Source organism: Branchiostoma lanceolatum, chromosome 9, assembly GCF_035083965.1.
Source record: "Branchiostoma lanceolatum isolate klBraLanc5 chromosome 9, klBraLanc5.hap2, whole genome shotgun sequence".
NCBI lineage: Eukaryota > Metazoa > Chordata > Leptocardii > Amphioxiformes > Branchiostomatidae > Branchiostoma > Branchiostoma lanceolatum.
The window spans coordinates 7,842,051-7,861,993 of NC_089730.1; the positions used below are offsets into that span (position 1 = coordinate 7,842,051).

A 19,943-nucleotide genomic window follows, 5' to 3' on the forward strand; every position below is an offset into this window, starting at 1 on the left:
TCACAAAAATATTACATCTTTAATAGCTCACGGTAGTTTTGAGAAGTGCATGACAACTGATATATTTAGTATAACGTTACCCTACATAAACGCTTGTGCCATTTTTCATAGTATTAGCAGTCAGTATAAACAGAATGAATTCACGAGAGAAAAAAAAAACAATGTTGGTATCTTTTAACTTCTTTCTCTTTTTATACTCTGCAAACACAGAAATGGAACGTTTGTCGAGTAGATGTATCAAGATCCTCTGTCCAAAATCCTATTTAGGGTGTTTATACCCCCATTATACAACTGCATCAGTTTCCGCAGGATTTACGCTGAAATGTGCACTGGGTGACAGGTGCACAACGTATGACGTCATTAGGCCAAAGGTGAAAAGTGAAAGTACCTCGTCCCCAGGATCCTCCGTACTCACGCTGTGTTGTACCAGAGCGCTCTGGGACCGAGAGTAGAAAAGGCCAGATCCAAGATGGCGGCCGATTTGAAGACTGTGCTCCAGAAATATGTAAGAAATTTACATTTTTCCGCTGTTTACTCGTATATTTCCAGTAACAATACGTAGAGGTATTCATCACATATTTTTTATTAAAACTATGCTGCCAAACGTGCCCTTTTATCGCTGATATTTCTTATTTTGCCTGTTTAATGTCCCGCATGTGCTGACCAAAAATCGTCTGCTATTTTTGCTTCGATGACTGAACAAAACAGCTGCATCCACAAAATTTACGTTTTAACCACAAATGTTCATTTTCTTTGTCAAAAGAATGAAAAATCCGTCCAAGATGATGACCTTGACCAAGAAGACAAGGACGTTTTCCTGGTGTCTGCTCAGAAATGTCTGGAGAGCGGAGAAGCCGACGCGGAATTATTGCTTCGAGAAGTTTCCAACAAAGCAAATGAGGTAAGCGGATATCAGGGGTAGGACTGAAACCAGTGGACACACTGTCCCGTGTTTCACATCACATGTTTGACTTAAGCATTCGATAAAATATCTTTCATTTTACATGGAAGAAGACATTGTGATTGGGCTATACACCTTTCTCACGCGGCGGACATGATAGAATGAAGACGAGGCCAATGAGGCAAAGAAGCAAAAATAATGTACAGATTTAGTTTTCCTCCTAAATCACATTAAGTTTTAAAATATGATATCCAAGTATCAATATTACAACTAATGTACAAAAAGGATGCAGCAATTTAGAGCTTCGTTGACCGATCCCATAGTCTCCGCCCTCCTCTGTCAGAGCGTAGAAATGCAAAATAAAAACATAGAAATGCAAATATTTGACGGTCATGCAGCCACTTCCTCATTGGTCGATTCTCTAATTATCAGGTAATCATTGGCTAAGCTGGTAATTGTGATTGACAGTTAGGATCGGTCTAATGTTTGCCACAAGGGCCTCGTTTTCATTCTATCATGGCCGCCACGTGAGAAAGGTCTATTTTTCAAGTATAATTCCCACATATGATAATGTAATTTTTGTGGCCATTTATGTTATTGCCATCATGATTATGATTGATTATTAGGTTCAATAACACTATATATTGAGACGACAATAGCACTCTGTCTTAACTCAAGAATCCTCTATGATTTTTGTTATTACCAGATATGTTTGATAGATGTTTCATATGAATTTACTGGTAGCTATGTATTTTTGCCACTTCTCAAAAGATGCATATTAATATCATAATAGATGTACAATGTACAATGTACTTGGCAATTCATCATGTATGTATGAGGACATAGATATATATTGATACTTATGTTATGGTACCTATATTGAGACTTTTTCCAAATGTGTAGATCATCGCATCTGTCCCTCAGTCTAACTACAGTAACTTTGTAGTTTCTACATCTGGCAACCAGTTTTCTCCACCTTTCTTGCTTTTCTGTTCATCTTAATGTTTCACGTACTAAGTAGTGTAATGCCTGGCTATTCTCTGTTATTGTCCTCCCATCTATGCTATTGCCTTAACCCCTCTTTCTTCCTCTTTTGATGGCTCCTTGCATGATACATGTAGTGCAGATAGCCAACTATAAGTATTTTCAGTATTATGCATGAACGACTTGTTTTTGCAGGGTTTTGTCCGTGAGGTTGGCTGGGACCTCCTGCCTGTGGTTGCACCCTTCCTGGCAGCTGGGAAAGCACCACGGAAGGTCCGACAACACTGCAGGGGTGTGCTGGGGGTGTTAGCTGAGGTGGGTGCAGATCCTACACCTTCAACAAATATTAGCAGAACATATCTGTATAAATATACATATGTAAAAGAACCCAACACACTTATTGAGAAGAGTAGGGGTGACCCAGTGTGCTTGGCCAAACAACGTGAGCCGTGGCGAGGCTGCATTGCACTACCACTAGCTATATCATGCTTCACCTCAATTGAGGATGACTGCTTTATGATGTGTATATAATGAGTATATGTCAAGTAGAGATTGTGATCTGTCAGAATTGCTGATTCTACATGTAGAGATCCCAATCAGAGTCTCTGTCAATCAAAAGGCTAGAAATGTGTTAAGGACGTTTGGGATTTAGAAGTCTTAAATTTGAAGTCAATCCACATTGATTTAAAGTGACATGAATTGAAGTCTCTTTTAAGCAAATATCTGAAAGTTTATGATTTACATAGTCTGGTCAGGATCTTTACCCTGACATATATATCTAAACTAGATGCACTCCCACTCTAATGATTGCTGTAATGAGACAGATTATAAACTAAGATGTGTTGAGATTCATGTACAGAAATGATCTTTGCTATGCCCTGAAATATTATACGAAATCTATGATTTTGATTATTGGTTTCCCAAAACACAATACATACAGTGATGTATACATGTACCTGACTGTCAAATTTTGTGTATAAATTTCCCACAAAGACATTATGTTGTTTTACTTTCCAAAGTCAACACAAGTTCATTCAATATCTCCCTCTCCTTGTCTCAAGGTGTGCAAGCCCAAGGAGTTTGTACTGGGGATTCTGGAGATGTTGGAAGGACTGGAAGATGACAACGTCTTCAAGGCACTGCTGCCTCCTCTACAGAGAGGTGACTTAAGTCTTACATTTGTACATTGAGCAGACTGCGTCTGTCTGTGTATGTGCGTATGTGTGTCTGCATGTGTGTGTGCATGTGTGGGGGGGTGCATGTGTGTGTATGTGTGTGTGTGTGAGTGAGTGAGTGCATGTGTGTGGGTGCATGTGTGTGTCTGTGTGTGTGTGCATGTTTGTGAGTGTGTGTGCGTGTATATGTGCTTGCATGAAATGTATATCATGTACTATTATATACTTTTATCAGTAAAATTCTTGTGTTAAACTTTGCACATTGTTACAACTCAATCTGTTTGTCACATTGTCAAAAAGTACATCAAGGTTTTTCCACATATCACACTTGGTATTATTCAGCATCGATACAAGTTCTTGATGCACAGTCAGAACAACGCCTCTCCTTACCTCTCTTCCATGGCAGTTCTTCAGAGACTGACCGGGAAGAGAGCTCACTGCATCGGCCTGACGCTGACCACCCTGCACTCCCACCTGACCGAGATCCCCCTCCCCACCAAGAAGCAGAAGCCCCAGGACCCAGAGGACGAGACCTGGAGACAGTTCGGTGTGGACATGAAGGACAAACATGTGGGGAGGCTACTGGACACCACCGAGGCTCTGATGGAGTTTGTGGAGCCATTTGTACAGATGGCAAAGAAAGACTCTACCAGAGAGGCAGCTATGACTAAGGTAGGAATCAATGTAAAAGGGAAAATGTTTGTGGAGGTTTCATGTTGGCAGTTTTCAAGGTGACGTCTTCATTGCAGACTTCAAACCACTGCAAAAATGTTTGTTCTCTCTTCTGCCTGCCTACGCCCTTTTTTCAACTGTGAACTTAAAACCACAGTTAGTCTGTATAACACAAACTCCAGCTGTCCGGGGATTTCTGTCCCCTCCCCGTGGGTGGATAGCCGTTACAGGCGGCGGACGGACACGGGGCTTGGTTGAATTCAGGCTAAAACCACAGTGTGCAATGAAATAGTTTTTTGTACTTTTTGACATGTTACTAGGAAGTATTCAGTGTCAGTCTTCATTTTTTACTACATGTTGTTATCATTTTATGCAGCAGAACAACCAAAGCTTACTTCATATGTGGTTGGATATGTGTTTAAATTTATCAAGATAGACTTGCATAAATATAGAGGACTTAGTTTTGTTTGGGGTTTATTGTCTTTGTAATTTCAGATAAATGGAATGTCTTGCTTTGCACTTCTACGTATACACAGATGGCAGATTTTATATCTACTTTAAGCTGATCATTTATTCTTTTTTTTTTCATTTCCAGGAGGAACTGAAAGACTTGGAGATACTTAGAAAGGAACTTGTCAAATTGTAAGTATCTGCATGTGTATTCCACATATAGAATTCTTAATCCATATCTGAAGGTAGAAACTAATACATTGATCTTATAGCCCCGCCCACCTCTGTCAAAACTGAAATGCAAATCGAAAACATAAAAATGCAATATTTGACAGACACTCTCTCATTGGTTGAATCACTAATTGCCATGCTATCATTGGCTGAAGTAATAATTGAGATGGACAACCAGGATCATTGTGTTGGAAAAGATCAATCTTAGTCACAATATAATGCATTCATTTAACTATTGACATTTCCCCAGCCTGACAAGACTGTTCAAGTATCCTCTTATCTACCTGAACTTGGAGAAACTCCCTGTGAAGAAAAATGAAGACAAGACTCAGGAGGCTAATGACACTGAGGCAGGCCAGCCAAACAGATGCAGGCTTTGTGCTGCAACCACTATGGTTAGTACAGTCATGAATTGTCCATGTATTCCCCCACATCACCACGGTTCATGACTAGAGTAGGTTTTCTGATTGTGCAACAAAGAACTACCGGTATGTTGTCCATTTATGTCATACCTGGGCTGTGATAACGTTCAATACTTGTGTTCCAGACGGTATTTTATGGTATCCCTTGGTTTTCTACTTGTATCCCACAGGCTTCTGTTGCATGCGCCGCTGCTGAAAATTTGTTGGGATTAATGTTGTTACAATTCTTTTTGTTTGAGGACATCAAATTTCTCAACTTCTGGTGCATTTCATATTAAAATGTTTTTTTTTCCGGGTGGGTATGACGACATAAAAAGAATCCAATGCAACACAATGTATTCTGTATCACCTAACATACCTATCCTTCCACGGGTATGAAGGCACTATTTATGCACCAACCTGATGAAACTCTTCACAAAGGTTGATTGTTCTGGTACATTTAGATTGGGCTTATACAAAAGTCCCTGTTTTGCAATGATTGCAGTCGTACTTACAAGCTCTCGACCCAAGCTTCTCCCGACTACTGGACCTGTGTGACCACTACTGCGGACCTCCTGACATGAGGGTCAAGAGGAAAACAAAAACACCAGGTAAACAACAACAAGATGGAGAGGATGAAGAGGAGAAGAAAGAGGAGGAAGATGGAAAAGAGGAGGCATCACTCCTAGGACTGTCCTGCTTTAGTTACCTCCTATTTGTGGAGAACATGTGCATAGACAAGATACCAGCTGTACTAAGGTTAGTAAGAGTATGTGGATTTGAGCTTCTCATGAATAAACAAAGATTCAAACAAACAAAATATATCTGTAAGGTAAAAGTAAGCTGTTAGTCAGTAATCACTTAGTGTTCAACAATAGTGGTTGCTACATTTATGGGGTTGGCAGAAAAACAACAGTTGTATGAGGTTATGAAAAGGCTAAACAGTTGTAGACGGCTATACACCTTTTTTTCTGCCTGCACCATTTTTTTCCGCAAGTATATACATGTATATAGACGGGATCATTTGTTTTGCAAACCCACATTTGTCTCAAACGTACTACTGTGTGGTGGTCAGTCCTGAAGAGATAAGCATATATGATAGTGCCATTATCTTTCAACACAATATATGTATAGATAAACTACCTTTCGCCATCGGACTATCATCCTGGTGGCAAATGCTTCTTGAATGTATAGATGCATGTATACATAATTGATGGTACCTTTATTTGTGTAGCTTATGCATGTACAGTATGATGTTGTATTTACGGTTGTTCCCTTTGTGTAATATGAACTCCAGCCATGAGTTCCTGGGAGCCATCCATATTGTTCTCATCTGTGAGGTACTGAAGAAACCACACAGACCTGTCATACATAAGGGCTTGGTAAGTAGGCTGATTCCTTCTTTCAATCCTTCTGTTATTCCTTCTATTCATCCATCCATCTAGATCTGTCCTTCCATCTTTCTGTACTTCATACCTTTCCTGTTGTCCTCACATCCATCCATCCTCACATCCATCCATCCATCCATCCACCCATCCATCCATCCATCCATCCATCCGTCTTTCTGTACTTCATACCTTTCCTGTTATCCTCACATCTGTCCGTCCATCCATCCGTCCATCCATCTATCCATCCATCCATCCATCTGTCCATCTGTCTTTCCGTACTTCGTACCTTTCTTCCCATCCTCACATCCTTTCTTCCCTCATCCTCTCATCTTATCAAGAACAGTAGGAATACAAAGTGTTTGTTTCATTCTCTTTCCATATCAATGAAGCAGGCAAATGCTGACGGCCATGTTGGTGTTCCTATTTGCATTAGAATGGATCATAGCTCATACGCAGCATTTCTGTGGCTCTGAAGGAAGTTTTTAAGCATTCTGCTTTTGATATACTGTTCTTTGAGCTGTGGCCCTTCTAAATTGGTTATTTGAGAGAGTCAGAAGGTCTTTGAATGTTTGGAAATGCCTGAGCTATAAGTCACTGAAATGCTAATAGAGACACCAACATGGCAGCAGACATACATGTAGCAATGACATCATGTGAAAACACTCTTTTTGTACCCCATGTTTCAGGAGTTAACCAGAAAACTGCTGGGTAACTTGGAACCGTTTTCTCTCAGCTATGAGATTCTGGAACTCCAACCATTTGCAGTGCTGCCTGAGGTATATCTATATCTATGAAGAAATTGAAATTCTGATGGTTGTAACAATAGATGTACTTACATTTAATCTGAATTACTTTAAATGTTTATAGAAATTTTAATGTCAATCTTTGACACTTTGACTGAAGGGCTTGCTATATTTTGTATTTACATGGTTTTAAAAAAGTCAGTTGGATGATAATGAGGGATTGTTTAACCGGTATGATATCATAAGATTGATATGAAATCTAACCAGTCTTCTTTCTCTACTTCCTAGTCCTTGATTCATGTCCTGCTGAAATGTCCACCCAAGTCCCTGGTTAGTACTACTGTTACGTAATTTCAGTCATTTTTTGTTCATTTGCTTCAGAATTGTATAATGATTTTTCTTCTTAAACAGATAGTTTACCAGCTTCTTTATGTCTATCAAGAAGAATTTGTTTTGCTTTATTGCAGAGAAAGATAGCCCACGACCTTTTGACAGCCTATATAGACAAGTTTGACTGGAGAGGGAGATACATGTTACTCAGGTCAGTAGTGCTTTGTTTATGGTCTTTTCAACTGTCTCTGTCCCTTCCCTGAAGTATGCTGTGTACAGCTTACAGCATTCACTTCAAAGAACAGCAAGAATGACTAGCAGCATACTGTAAATGCCTTTAAGTCCACATGGTTTTAATTTCGCGGTTGAGGGAGAAAATGGAGTGTTCGCAGTGGCTTTGAGTTCGTGTTTGACACAATAGTAGCACTACAGTCACACAATGGAACGGCTTTTCGCGTTGATTGTAAGTTTGATGTTAAGAGTTTACCGTGAAAACCTCAAACATAAAACCATTGCAAACATTTCTGCTTTTACAGTACACATGAAGGGGTTCAGCTCTCCACATTGTGAATCATATGTGGTATTTCAGATAGTAAACTACTTTTGTCTCATATTGGGTATCGATTATTGTTTTTATGTGTAATACAATTATAATATCAAAGTGAAATTTAAAGGAGAATTAAGAAAGTAATCTGATAACCACCTGTTTTCCAGAGGGATGATGGAGAAGACTGGAGGTCATGCAGGGGTCATGGGTCTGATTGTCGGCAAGGTCAAGGACCAAGTAGACGCCTGTCTCAAGGTTTGTGCTAAAAACTGTCATTTCTTGGGACAAGGGAAGACTTAAGACCTAGTACCTGTACTTGTACCTGTAAAATTGTTGATACATGTGTTGTCTCATTTGAGACTAGAATATGTAAATCCTTGTTCAAAGATGAAAATTTACCATAAAAAAAGACAAAAACTTATGGATAATCTTAAGGTTACCTCTACCTAAACTGCTATAACTGTACCTGTACCTGAAATGTTTTACAACAGGTACATGTACACAGCCCTACTAGAAATGCTTTTTATTTCTTAGCTCGGGATAACTTTGAGCTCAAAACTTGCCATGTTGTTAAGCTGATTTCTCCAAATCATAGAAAGATTTCCTCAATGTTTCTTGATTTTTGTTAGGCCTTTATCAATAAAGCTCAGTGGTAAGGCTAGGATACACAGGCTTCAGAGGTCATGGTTTGATTCCTGGCACTCCTGACTAGACATTGTGTCCTTCGGCAAGACACTTAACATGACTTTCCTCACTCCACCCAGGTGTAAAAATGGGTACCTGACTTTGGTTTGGAAGGTAAAAGGTGGTGAAAGGAGAGGGATGGGCTACGCCTTCCAATACTGTGCACAAGACACAGTGAATAAAAATCCACTGCCCATATGGCCTCAAAAAGGCTATAGACTAGCTACCTGTGCCTATCATCAAATTTCTGTAAATGTCTGTTGTTGTCTCCCTGCAGGAAGATCCGCCCAGCGAGTGGTTCACAGGGAACAAACTGAGCGAGCTGCTGAGGAAGATACTGGTCCTCCCTGACGGGGCCACCACCGACCTGCTGGACAACAGGGACTGGTCAGGATTCCACTTATACTTTCTCTGTGGAGCACACACTATTCTAGATTATCGTTTCTGTTTCCTTGTGTCTGACAAAAACTGCCAGACAGATCTTCAAGTTTCAGTTCTTGGGAAGACATGTACAAAGCTAGAGTTTGATTTTGGACCTCCTGGCAGCTTTCCATGGTGCTGCAGCCAAACCTCCGGTTTGTGTGTCTTTTGTCCTGGATATCTCATGGAGGTATGAGGTCTCTGAACTCTTGTTTATGCTTTTTGTTACCTCTTATTCCTCCACCACAGGATCATGCCAGCCCTGAATCTACTACGGTACCTTGTTATAAGGGACAAGCCTGATCAAAACCAGGTAAAGATGTAATTTCCACATTACAACACTGTATTACACTTCCTTATACACTTCTGTATGTAAAATCTTTATGTAAAATCTTTGATTTGAGAATTTGTGTTCTGCAGACCAACCCCATAGACCTCCTTCAAAATATAGAAATGCAAAATATAGAAATGCAAAATGTAGAAATGCAAAATAAAAACATAAATAGATGTTTACAAGTATTTGATGCTACTCTCTCATTGGTCAAGCTGCTCATTGGTCAAACCGCTGATTGCCATGCTGTCATTGGTTGAAGTGCTGATTGTGATTGACAGTCATGATGTGTCTGTTGTTCCCCACAGACGGGAGTGTGGACGGACTGGCCTGATGTGGAGAAGGGTTTCCTCAGACAGCTGAGGACAGGGGTCAACCTGTCCAAGTCTCACTTCCTGGAGGAACTCAAGAAAACCAAACTCAAGCACAAGAATGCTAGTGAGCTCATATATATTCTTCAATGGGCTTTTGACTTCATTTAACCAAGGACTCCCTTGATTAAACCATTCTAATTTCAAAGAGAAAAAGAAGACAAATTACACTGGGAGATATGTAATTTTCATCTGTAGTAGAATAAACTGATTCCTTCCGCCAAAATATAGAAATGCAAAAAAAAAAGAGTGCAAATATTTGACTGACACGCAGCCACTCTCTCATTGGTTGAACTGCAAATTGCCTAATGCTATTATTGGGTGAACCGGTATAGTGTGCTGGACAGTCAGGATTGGTCTACTGCTTGAAAGTATGCCTGAAAAAGAAGAAGACTGACACTACATCCTTAGGGTAAGGTTAAGAACCACTGACCATTGTAGCCCTGTTTTGTTGAGTGTTTATTCATTACTCTTGTTTTTTGACAGAAAAACCAGAAGTACAGATGAGCATTGAAGTGTCCGGAGACAAGATGCCAGACATGCCTTACGAACAACAGATCATGGTGAGGGGAACAACATTGTTCTTAGGTGTCACACTGTGGATTTGCATGCTATTAAGCATATTTTTGACCAGAATACGGCCGGGGTCCTCTCAATTGCTGCAAAATTCTTTTGGAGATTGGCCGATGTTTGGTTATTACCAAGCCCCATCCAATGTATCATAATGGCAGATTTTCAGACAGAAAATGTGCTTGATTCATCAGCAATTTTGAAATCGGTTGACATCAACAAATTTGGCTGAAGGTCTATAGCATGATGTCATTTAATTTCAATTTGTTAGCTGTTGTATGATCATGACCTGAAGAGATGTAAACTTATGAACAGATCATCTCCTTGTCCAGTCTTAGTGAAGGGCAAATTGGGAATATTGATATTGAAAGCTGTTGGTGTAGCCAATAATGCATGTACATGCTGTCAACCCTTTAACGTTTTGAAATACTGTTTCAGGTGTTGGAAAGTTCCATGCAGATGTTTAGTGTGATTGAGAGTCTTCTGGGAAGAATTACAGAGGTCACAGAGACATACAGGTGTGTATGTCCTGTAAGCTAGAACTTGAAACACTTTCAGCATGCATATTTAAGGATCATTGTCTTGATCAATGAACAGTAAAAGTTTTAACTTTTACATCTTCAAACAGTTTCAATTAGACTGAAGCTGAATAAGTAGTTATCAAAAGCTTTGTCATCATTTTTTTTGAAAACGAAGGTATTGTTTTTGGTATGTATGTATGTTTGTTTGTCCTGGTGTGTGTCCATTGTTATTTGAGTATTGTATCTGAGTCACAGTACATGAGGTAGAAGATGGTGTAACCAGAGACTGGCAGGATTGGAAGGTTGGCTTGGCCCTGGTCCAAAGTTGGTCCCACAGGCTGGCAGCACAATGCATAGGCAGAATTAGCAACATATTCACAATAATGAATGGATCTAAAACAAGAAATTCACAAAAGTCTGAATATTTCATATGATATGAGATATATCTTTGATATCTTGTTTTCAATATTTTCTCTGATATTCAAGGTCAAAATAGTTTAGCCATGGCTAGAGTAGACACAAGGCAACCTAAATGTCTGTCCTTCCTGCAGGACCGGCGAGAAGCCCCAAGGGAAGATCTACAAGCGCGAGACGGACTGGAAGTGTGCGGACCTCCACGCGGCGGAGGACGATCCAAACGCCGTGTACATGACGTGTCCATGCTGCGGCGAGAAAACCAAGATGCCGGAAGGCTTCACGCCGCCGAAACCCGGGGAGGAACTCAAACAGTTTGACATTGAACTTGGCCCACCTGATGACGATTTCAAGTATCTGTAAGAGGAAGTTGAAAAAATTGCAATCAAAAGGTCTCAGTACATTGTATCTCCAAAGAGAGTGGTTTGCCCACTTGACATTTAAGTACAATGTAGTTAGGGAGACAAATTTAAAAGGAATATAAATCTTCTAAGATCAAAGACTGTTTTTGAGTTTTGACTGTAGCATGGTAGTGTAGCTCCTAGTAACTTATGAAAATTTACAAAAGAAAAAAGAAAGATATTCCTTGGTTGCCATGTGGCTTCCCTGGAGATGTTATGGAGAATTTACTCTCTCAGGTTGTAGAGTCAATTCCATGTCACCGAGAGGGTTTTCAGATGATATTGCTAATAAGTTTGAACAATTTTAGAGAAAAGACTATTTCAGTCAAAATAATTCCAGACCGTTCAAACAATTAGAAATGAAAGTTTGAACATGTTTGAACTCATCTATATATTTTGGAAATATTATGAAAGTATTTGCACAAATATCTCTTTATTTAGAACAGTTTTCAAACATCTGTGTGATTGTTCTACTGTTGGAACATGTTCCAACATTTTGCATCATTCTCAAAATGGTAGATTTGGGTTATTGCCCCCATAAAAGTAGGTGCTAATCACGCTCTATTGTCCGCCTCTGTATATTTTTAGATTTCACGTCTGGACACTGGCAACTCTTTTGTCTTTAAGTGTCTATGCATGGCACCTAGGCCTAATCCCCTATACTTTGAAGGTATGTGTGAATTGCCCTGTTCCCAGCCCACTGACCCAGTTATATCATATTTGTAGAATGTTGGAACATGTTCAAACAAATGATCAATCTATGTTGCAACAGTTTGGAAACTAATACAAATAATGTGTTCAATGTTGGAAATTTGTTTAACCTGTTGGAACACAGCATAAAATATTCAGAACATCAAATAAATGTTGGAAATTGTTCTTAACAGTTACTTATTACACATAGATTGTTACAAAGGTTTTGTGAATGTTAGAACAATAGGCAACAAACACCCTCTCGGTGACGTGGAATTGACTCTAATAACTAATAGAAATGATAGCAATACTTACTATACTAATGATACATTTTGACTCATGCATGTTCAGTGGTCTAGTCTTTTTTGTATATCTTTATAAGTAAGAGAGAGAATGGTTAAATGTGTTCTAAGGTAGATATTTCAAGAAATGTGTAAATGCCCCTGTCACACAGCAGATAATTGATCGAGTTTTGGTGTCTGCATGCTCTGGTAAATGACAATTTTGGCAATGATACACTCGATCATCAGTGTTTTCTGGATCAACGGAAAATGTTTGTAGTCCTCAATCCCCATCCAGTGTGATTGGGTGGATTTTCAGGTGAAAAATATGCTCAAGTATCTGGAGATATTTAACTTCAGTGGCCATCTGGTTAGCAGCAAATATGGCTGAATCTCATCAACCGTGTGAGAGGGGCTTAAGGAAGGCAGGTAGTTTGGACCAGGTCAAGAATAGGCCTTTATAGTGCAGCTAATGGCAACTTTTCAAACTACATGTAGATTGCTGATTTTCTATTTCATACTATTCTGATCATTAACATTTTCTGTAGTTATACGGCAGCCTAAGGTCTTTGGACTGTCTAGTATCAGTCCTCCTCTACTTCTCAAGGAATTGCTATGGAAGTACAGTCAAACCTGTCCTCAGCAACCAACCAAGGGACTGCGGAAAATGGTTGCTATGGACAGGTGGTTGCTCAGGACAGGGCGGGTTTACTATGTAAAAATGGATGGGACTGTTTTAATGTGGTTGCCTACACCAGTTGGTTGTTGTCCAGGTTTAACTGTATCCCTTTACTTCAAAATTACTACATCTAAGTAATAATCTAGAAGTAGGCATTAGACTAACTTCACCGCCCATTTGAGATGATAATCTGTAATCTCCAAAATTCATAACTGCGAGATGATGTAGTTTTTGATATTGATTCTACACTCATTTGTCTACCATATTAATATTCTTGATGTTTGTTGCAGACACTGTCAGTAGATTAAGGCTTGATTTAGGCAAGGAGGTTCTAAGTTTTAACCTCCTTCCTTTACTTTAAATGTTGTGAAAGTTGCCTGTCTTTAAGTAGTAGATGTTTGCTGTTTGATATGAATTTATTGAAGCTAAGAGAACTAAGATAAACATTATCTAAGTGTGTTTCAATCTATTTTGTTTTGATATTCCTTAATTATGAGTAGCTGTCGACTATGGTGTTAATTGCTGCTCTTTTCTTATTGGATGGAATGTTATGTTGTATTGTTCTTTGTGACGAAATCTTATAGAAATAAACATTGAGAGTCTATTTGAGACATTGAGAATCCTTTTTCTTTAAAGAAGACTTGATTTTTAACAAGCTGGTCACAGGATGGAAGAGGATGGAATGGTGACAGAAGCTAGTTTGTGATGAGAGCAGTGCACAGTCTGCTTGGTGACTGCACTGTTATGCATGAGTAACCTAGCCTGGGTGCCATCCTATTTCTACCGGGGCTCCTACATTCGCTACCCTAAAACAATAGTGTAGCGAATGTAGGAGCCCCGGTAGAAATAGGATGGCACCCAGGCTATGATCATGAGTAACCATACAGTTTGAAAAAAATAGCAATCGGTCAAGTTCAAGTGACACGAGAGCGATCAGCTACCCAAAAATCAACACCACAGAATTTCCATGAAAAAAAAAAAGATATAAAGGCCCAAAGTTATGCTGCAGTACCAAGAAGGGTGGCTAAAATCGGTTTGCGTTTAATTTCTGGATATTGTTGACAACTTGACAGCATAACTTATGAACCTCTGGATGGATTTCAATGATATTTAATATGTGAGAAGGTGTTGGGAAGACGAAGGTCAAGGTCCCCTGGTGACCTTGGTACTGCAGCAGAACTTCTGTTTTCTGTGTCTTGAATTACATGCTATTTAAACCTATTATAACTGCAGAATCTCTTTTGTTCTCTTTGGTCAACATTGCATCGGAGTAACAGCCGTTGCATAGAACATGTCTACACAACTAAATGAACCTATATGCGAGACATTAAACCTTAAATACGCGAACATTACCTTAAACGTTCGGGTGACTTGCTCTAGTAGCTAAAGGTGTACACCGCAATGCATAGATTATGTCAATGAGTAAGTCATTTGCATCATTAATGAAATGTATACCTAACATGGGATTCGACCAAAGGAGATGACTTAATACATACAGTATATGTAATTTTGGTGGAGAAGACAATCTCATGCTAATCACTGCCGTCTTATTTGTATAATCTGTGAGATAAGATGAAACGTTAACAATAGAGATATTTCATGGAGGTATGAGGTCTCAGAATTCTTGTTACAAACCTGTTTTTCAACCTGGGGCACTTTTGCACGTGACGTATCATCAAAAGACGGAGGCACAGAACAAATCAGACCGTCTGCACCTCAGAACTTCACCACGATGCGGTATGTGCAACACTTAACGTTTAGTGAATGGTAACGCGTGTGTTTACCGTTGTCTTGGTAACGATCGGGAGTAGTAGTTTCGCCCCGAAGTATCATATGATGTGAGGGAATGCATGTACACGCGTGCCCATATATGTTTTCGGTCGATACGTATGAAACAGCATATCTCTTCTTACAGATATCAATATAAACTTAAATATCATTTGATCCGGTGGTAAAATACTCGCTTTCCCGTCAGTAGTTAATTGGGTTACCCTATGATATTCTCGTGTGTAGCTTGGGGAAAAGAAATAGCAAATATCCACCTCAGAACTAAGCTGCAAGTCACAAGTAAGGATAGGGCACTGTTTCTGAACGAATGTACAATGGCGGGCCGGGGGCATGGCGCAGTCTATACTCAACTGCACACACAGTACTGCACTGGACGAGCAACTTCACTGTGAACAATGCTTCCCGGGGGCGCTCTGTACTGTAATCTCTTTCTTCTTAAGGTATTCAAGACTCTTCCTTCAGGCTTATTGATAAGCCTGAAATATTTTCACAGGGTAGCCGTGTTTTCAACACACAATTACACACTATTCACACCCCAGCACATCTTTTTTGAATTGTCTGTTGTGCAAAACACCATGACTAACTTTCGCCTGGAGAGAAAAGTTTGAAGGCTAAATCGAACTGGTGAAGATAACACAAGCAGAAGATACGCTTATCGAGAAAAAGAATTTGGTCTCGTCAAAGGGTTGCAGTTGTGAAGTTCACTCTTTTTGGTTTCTATCGAAACCGTCGATAACTTATGCTTCAAACGCAATGTCTGTCCGAGGAAATGACATATGAAAAATATGATTTCGCTGTACTGACGGTCGTCGTACGTGTTTTAGAAGGACTTTTTTTACCGTCATTTGTACGAAAAATTCTCAACAGGCACTGTAAGTATTTTCCTTGGTAAATCATCTTTATCTGTTTGTTAAAAAAATCGACGTGATGTTGAGAGGGAGGCCAAGAGTTGCCACAACGACAAAATAGATGATTGCTTACGGACTATATGATGTTCATACCATGAAATGATAATAGTGGCTTATTTCGCAGTAACATTATTAATGTCTCTCCGCTGCAGTGTGAGGGTGGTGCTGACCCTGGTGCTGATAGCCGCTCTGGTGTGGCCGACCGAGGCCTGGTTCTTCTTTCCAAAATCACGAAGGCGGACATCCTCCTGTGCGTACACAAACACTGCTGATTCAGATAACACTGTTTGTTTAAGTGCGTCTAGCATTAGTAGTAATACACGTCGAGCAAGCGTGGAGAGACACCAACAATGTTGTTTTATATATGCACGGCATAACGTACGTATAACGGCATATGTACTGGTCGTGTAATCGTAGTCCAGTAATATTTCTTTATTATCTTCATTCACTATATAAATGCCAGTTGACCCCGACTGCGTGGTGAAAGCGAGCGAGCGGCATGATTGCGGTTCCCCGGGCATTACTCGGGAGCAGTGTATTGAGCTGGGATGCTGCTTTCGGGGTTCATGGTGCTTTTACAAGAAAGGTCGGCCATGATAATATCCACTTCCCGTAGTTGGAGGAAAACATACATATCTGAGATGTTTCTTTTCTCCTCAGCCTCCCCCGGCTGCCGCTGTTGTTCACGGTTACCGTAGTACGCATTTTCTAGAACAGGTGTTCCATCATGTTTTCTTGTTGTTTTACATTTTAGTGTTTATCCAATACATGTATATAGTCTCTAAACAAGATATACAGTTTTGAGTACTGGGGGAAATTTTGCCTAGCAGCAGTTGCTTTGTGGTTTCTTTATCATTTAATAGAACATTCATGCCAAGTTTCATGCTTTTTATCTTTATTTAAGCATTTTGACACCAAAGTTTAGACGACACACACAATGGGATAGAACTCTAAAATAGACATTGTTAGTAAAAAAATGCCCAAAACGTAATGTTTTACCAAACACAGTAACCTTGTCGAAATCTTTTGCACAGTATGCTACGGCGATGTATTAATTATATATTTGTATCAAGTTGAAGCCCTAATCACATGAACTACAAGGACAAAATGTACATTTTCATACGGAAATTGAAAAAAAGAGCTAAGGAGATTTATAAAGAAAAAAAAAGAAAAGTAAGGAGACAATTGTAACGTCTAGAGATCTACACAAATTGTGTGTGATTTGGTTCTAAAACTCAGGCTTCGTCATGCAAAAAAGTAGACACAAGCTCTGCCCCTAGAATTGTTTTAAAGAACATTTATGCCAGGTTTCATGCTTGAACCATAATTTGAGCAATTTTTGCAACAATCGCCAATACTATTTCTACTGTGTCGTGTAGCGGTGTGCCCCTTACCTTGGTACGATTATGGAGTCGTGCCATCAGGCTGTAACTATCCGTACCAGAGAGGAGAAACCTGTACGTTCACGTGTGGTAAAGGCTACAGGCGGACGTCGGGCGACACCAGTAGGACCTGTAACGGCGACGGCTCCTGGTCAGGAAGAGAACTGATCTGCGAGTATGGTAAGCTCTACCATGCGCTAGTACAGTGTTACATTATGCATATGGATGAGAAAATTTGATGATATATCAAGTCGTCTCTACACACATTAGAAAAACATAAACGAGTGCCTAGATATTAGCCCTATAGTACAAATGTACTTATAACATCTTGTTTCCCAGTTGGATGTGACCGTATACCGGGTGTCTATCGGGAAGGATGTTATTGGCCGTACGCGATCGGAGAGACCTGCACCTTCAAATGCAACCATGCTCACACGAGGGTGTCTGGAAACTACATCATCACCTGTAAAGACGACGGTACCTGGTCTGGGACTCCGCTGATTTGCAAGTACAGTAAGTACAGTACACCGTTCTTAAATGGGGATTCTACAGCTTCAGAAGAAGCAAGAGTACCCTCCTGATAAATTACAGCCAGGTGTAACATGCTACATCGCGAACAACCATTGGCAAACTTCAACTGATGCGATGGTACGAAATCTTGAATTTGGTCCCGTGTTTGAGGAGAGCCACACCACGAGCACGTAAAAGAGCCCACCACACTTGTCGAAAAGAGTAGGGGTCCTTCCCGGTGTTAGTGGATCATATAAATCTGTCCGGAAATACGACTTGTACTCATTAGTACAAACCTGGTGTGTTGCGCCTTGAGGCGGTTTACCGGGTGTGCAATACAAACAAACAAACAAACAAACAAACATCTCGACAAGAGGGGGTGGACAAGAGATGAAGGAATGATAAAAGAATCAAAAGGTGCAAGGCGTACGTAAACCGACTTGAGAATCTAAAGATAAACGGATTGATTTGTGGCATTCTTTTCCCAGTTGGATGCGAGGAGCTACCAGCCAGGACACCCGGACTTCGAGCATTGGCCACGGGATGCTGGTGGCCTTACAAGAACGGAGATACCTGCAGATACGCCTGCGCGTATGGACATTCTAGAGTGTCTGGAAGCTCGACCATCACCTGTGTTAACGGTACCTGGTCTGGGACCCCGCTGGAGTGTCGACGTTCCCGTACGTACTACAACTAATGAGTAGTCATGACACTTAGCAATACACACTGCACTTTTACGTTCTAACATAATAATGATTGTTCTTTTCAAAACGTTTATTTCAGCTGGTTGTGACCCGCCCCATGTTGGTTATGGTAGCCAGCTGATCAGTTCCCTATTTCTTGAAAAAGTACAAGAATAGCTATGCCTTAACCCTGTAAACTTGCAATTTTCCGCCATCGCACCATTCTCATCATGCACGACACATGTGTCTGCGCGGGGAATGAGGCTGTTTAGAATTGTAAACGGTTCATTTCCTAGTTAATCTGAGATGAAATTTTACGAATTTGGCTGATTGCTGATTTTGTATTTATCAAGATGTGGTCATTTTAGAAAATAAGACCCGCTTCTGGATTCGCGTCCGTCTTTAAGAACTACTTGTGTATAATGACATATCGTGGCGTCGCGGTGGCTCAGTGGCAGGGTGTTTGGCCCCAAAACTCAGAGGTAACGGGTTCGAATCCGGGCTTCCGGATTTGTCCCGTTACGTTGACGGTGTTGTGCCCTTTGGAAAATCACTTAACACGGCTTTCCTCACTTCACTCAGGTGTAAATGAGTACCTACCTTCGGTGAGGGACGTCCCTCGGATAGGACGTTAAATGGAGGTCCCGAGTTTGAGGAGAGCCACACCTCGAGCACGTAAAAGAACCCACCACACTTGTCGAAAAGAGTAGGGGTCCTTCCCGGTGTGTGTGGATCCCATAAATCTGTCCGGAAATGCAGCTTGTACTCATTAGTACAAACCTGGTGTGTTGCGCCTTAAGGCGGTTTACCGGGTGTGCAATACAAACAAACAAACAAACAAACAAACATCTCGACAAGAGGGGGTGGACAAGAGATGAAGGAATGATAAAAGAATCAAAAGGTGCAAGGCGTACGTAAACCGACTTGAGAATCTTAAGATAAACGGATTGATTTGTGGCATTCTTTTCCCAGTCGGATGCGAGGAGCTACCAGCCAGGAAAGCCGGACTTCGAGCATCGGGCAGGGGATGCAGGTGGCCTTACAAGAACGGAGATACCTGCAGATACGCCTGCGCGTATGGACATTCTAGAGTGTCTGGAAGCTCGACCATCACCTGTGTTAACGGTACCTGGTCTGGTACCCCGTTGGAGTGCCGACGTACCTGTACGTACTACTACTAATGAATAGTCATGACACTTAGCAATACACACTGCACTTTTACGTTCTAACATAATAATGATTGTTCTTTTCAAAACGTTTATTTCAGCTGGTTGTGACCCGCCCCATGTTGGTTATGGTAGCCAGCTGATCAGTTCCCTATTTCTCGAAAAAGTACAAGAATAGCTATGCCTTAACCCTGTAAACCTTTATATAGCTCTATCACTCTCTCTATGTATACATTCTCTCTCTCTCTCTCTCTCTCTCTCTCTCTCTCTCTCTCTCTCACTCTTTCTCTCTCTAAATATATACACATGTCTTTAACTTGAC

The 19,943-nt window shown here is 40.5% G+C and overlaps 1 protein-coding gene across 1 annotated transcript; it reads left to right on the plus strand.

The window, feature by feature from the left end:
- Positions 1 to 337: 337 nt before the first annotated feature.
- LOC136441632 (glomulin-like) lies at positions 338 to 11,675 on the plus strand. Its single transcript, XM_066438028.1, has 19 exons — positions 338 to 505; positions 764 to 901; positions 2,081 to 2,200; positions 2,947 to 3,046; positions 3,467 to 3,732; positions 4,328 to 4,374; positions 4,664 to 4,808; positions 5,320 to 5,573; positions 6,112 to 6,196; positions 6,889 to 6,978; positions 7,234 to 7,275; positions 7,413 to 7,486; positions 7,990 to 8,077; positions 8,784 to 8,893; positions 9,176 to 9,239; positions 9,566 to 9,695; positions 10,115 to 10,191; positions 10,637 to 10,716; positions 11,271 to 11,675. The coding sequence occupies exons 1-19, from the start codon at positions 470 to 472 to the stop codon at positions 11,494 to 11,496; spliced, it is 2,172 nt and encodes a 723-aa protein (XP_066294125.1). The 5' UTR covers positions 338 to 469; the 3' UTR covers positions 11,497 to 11,675.
- Positions 11,676 to 19,943: the final 8,268 nt, after the last annotated feature.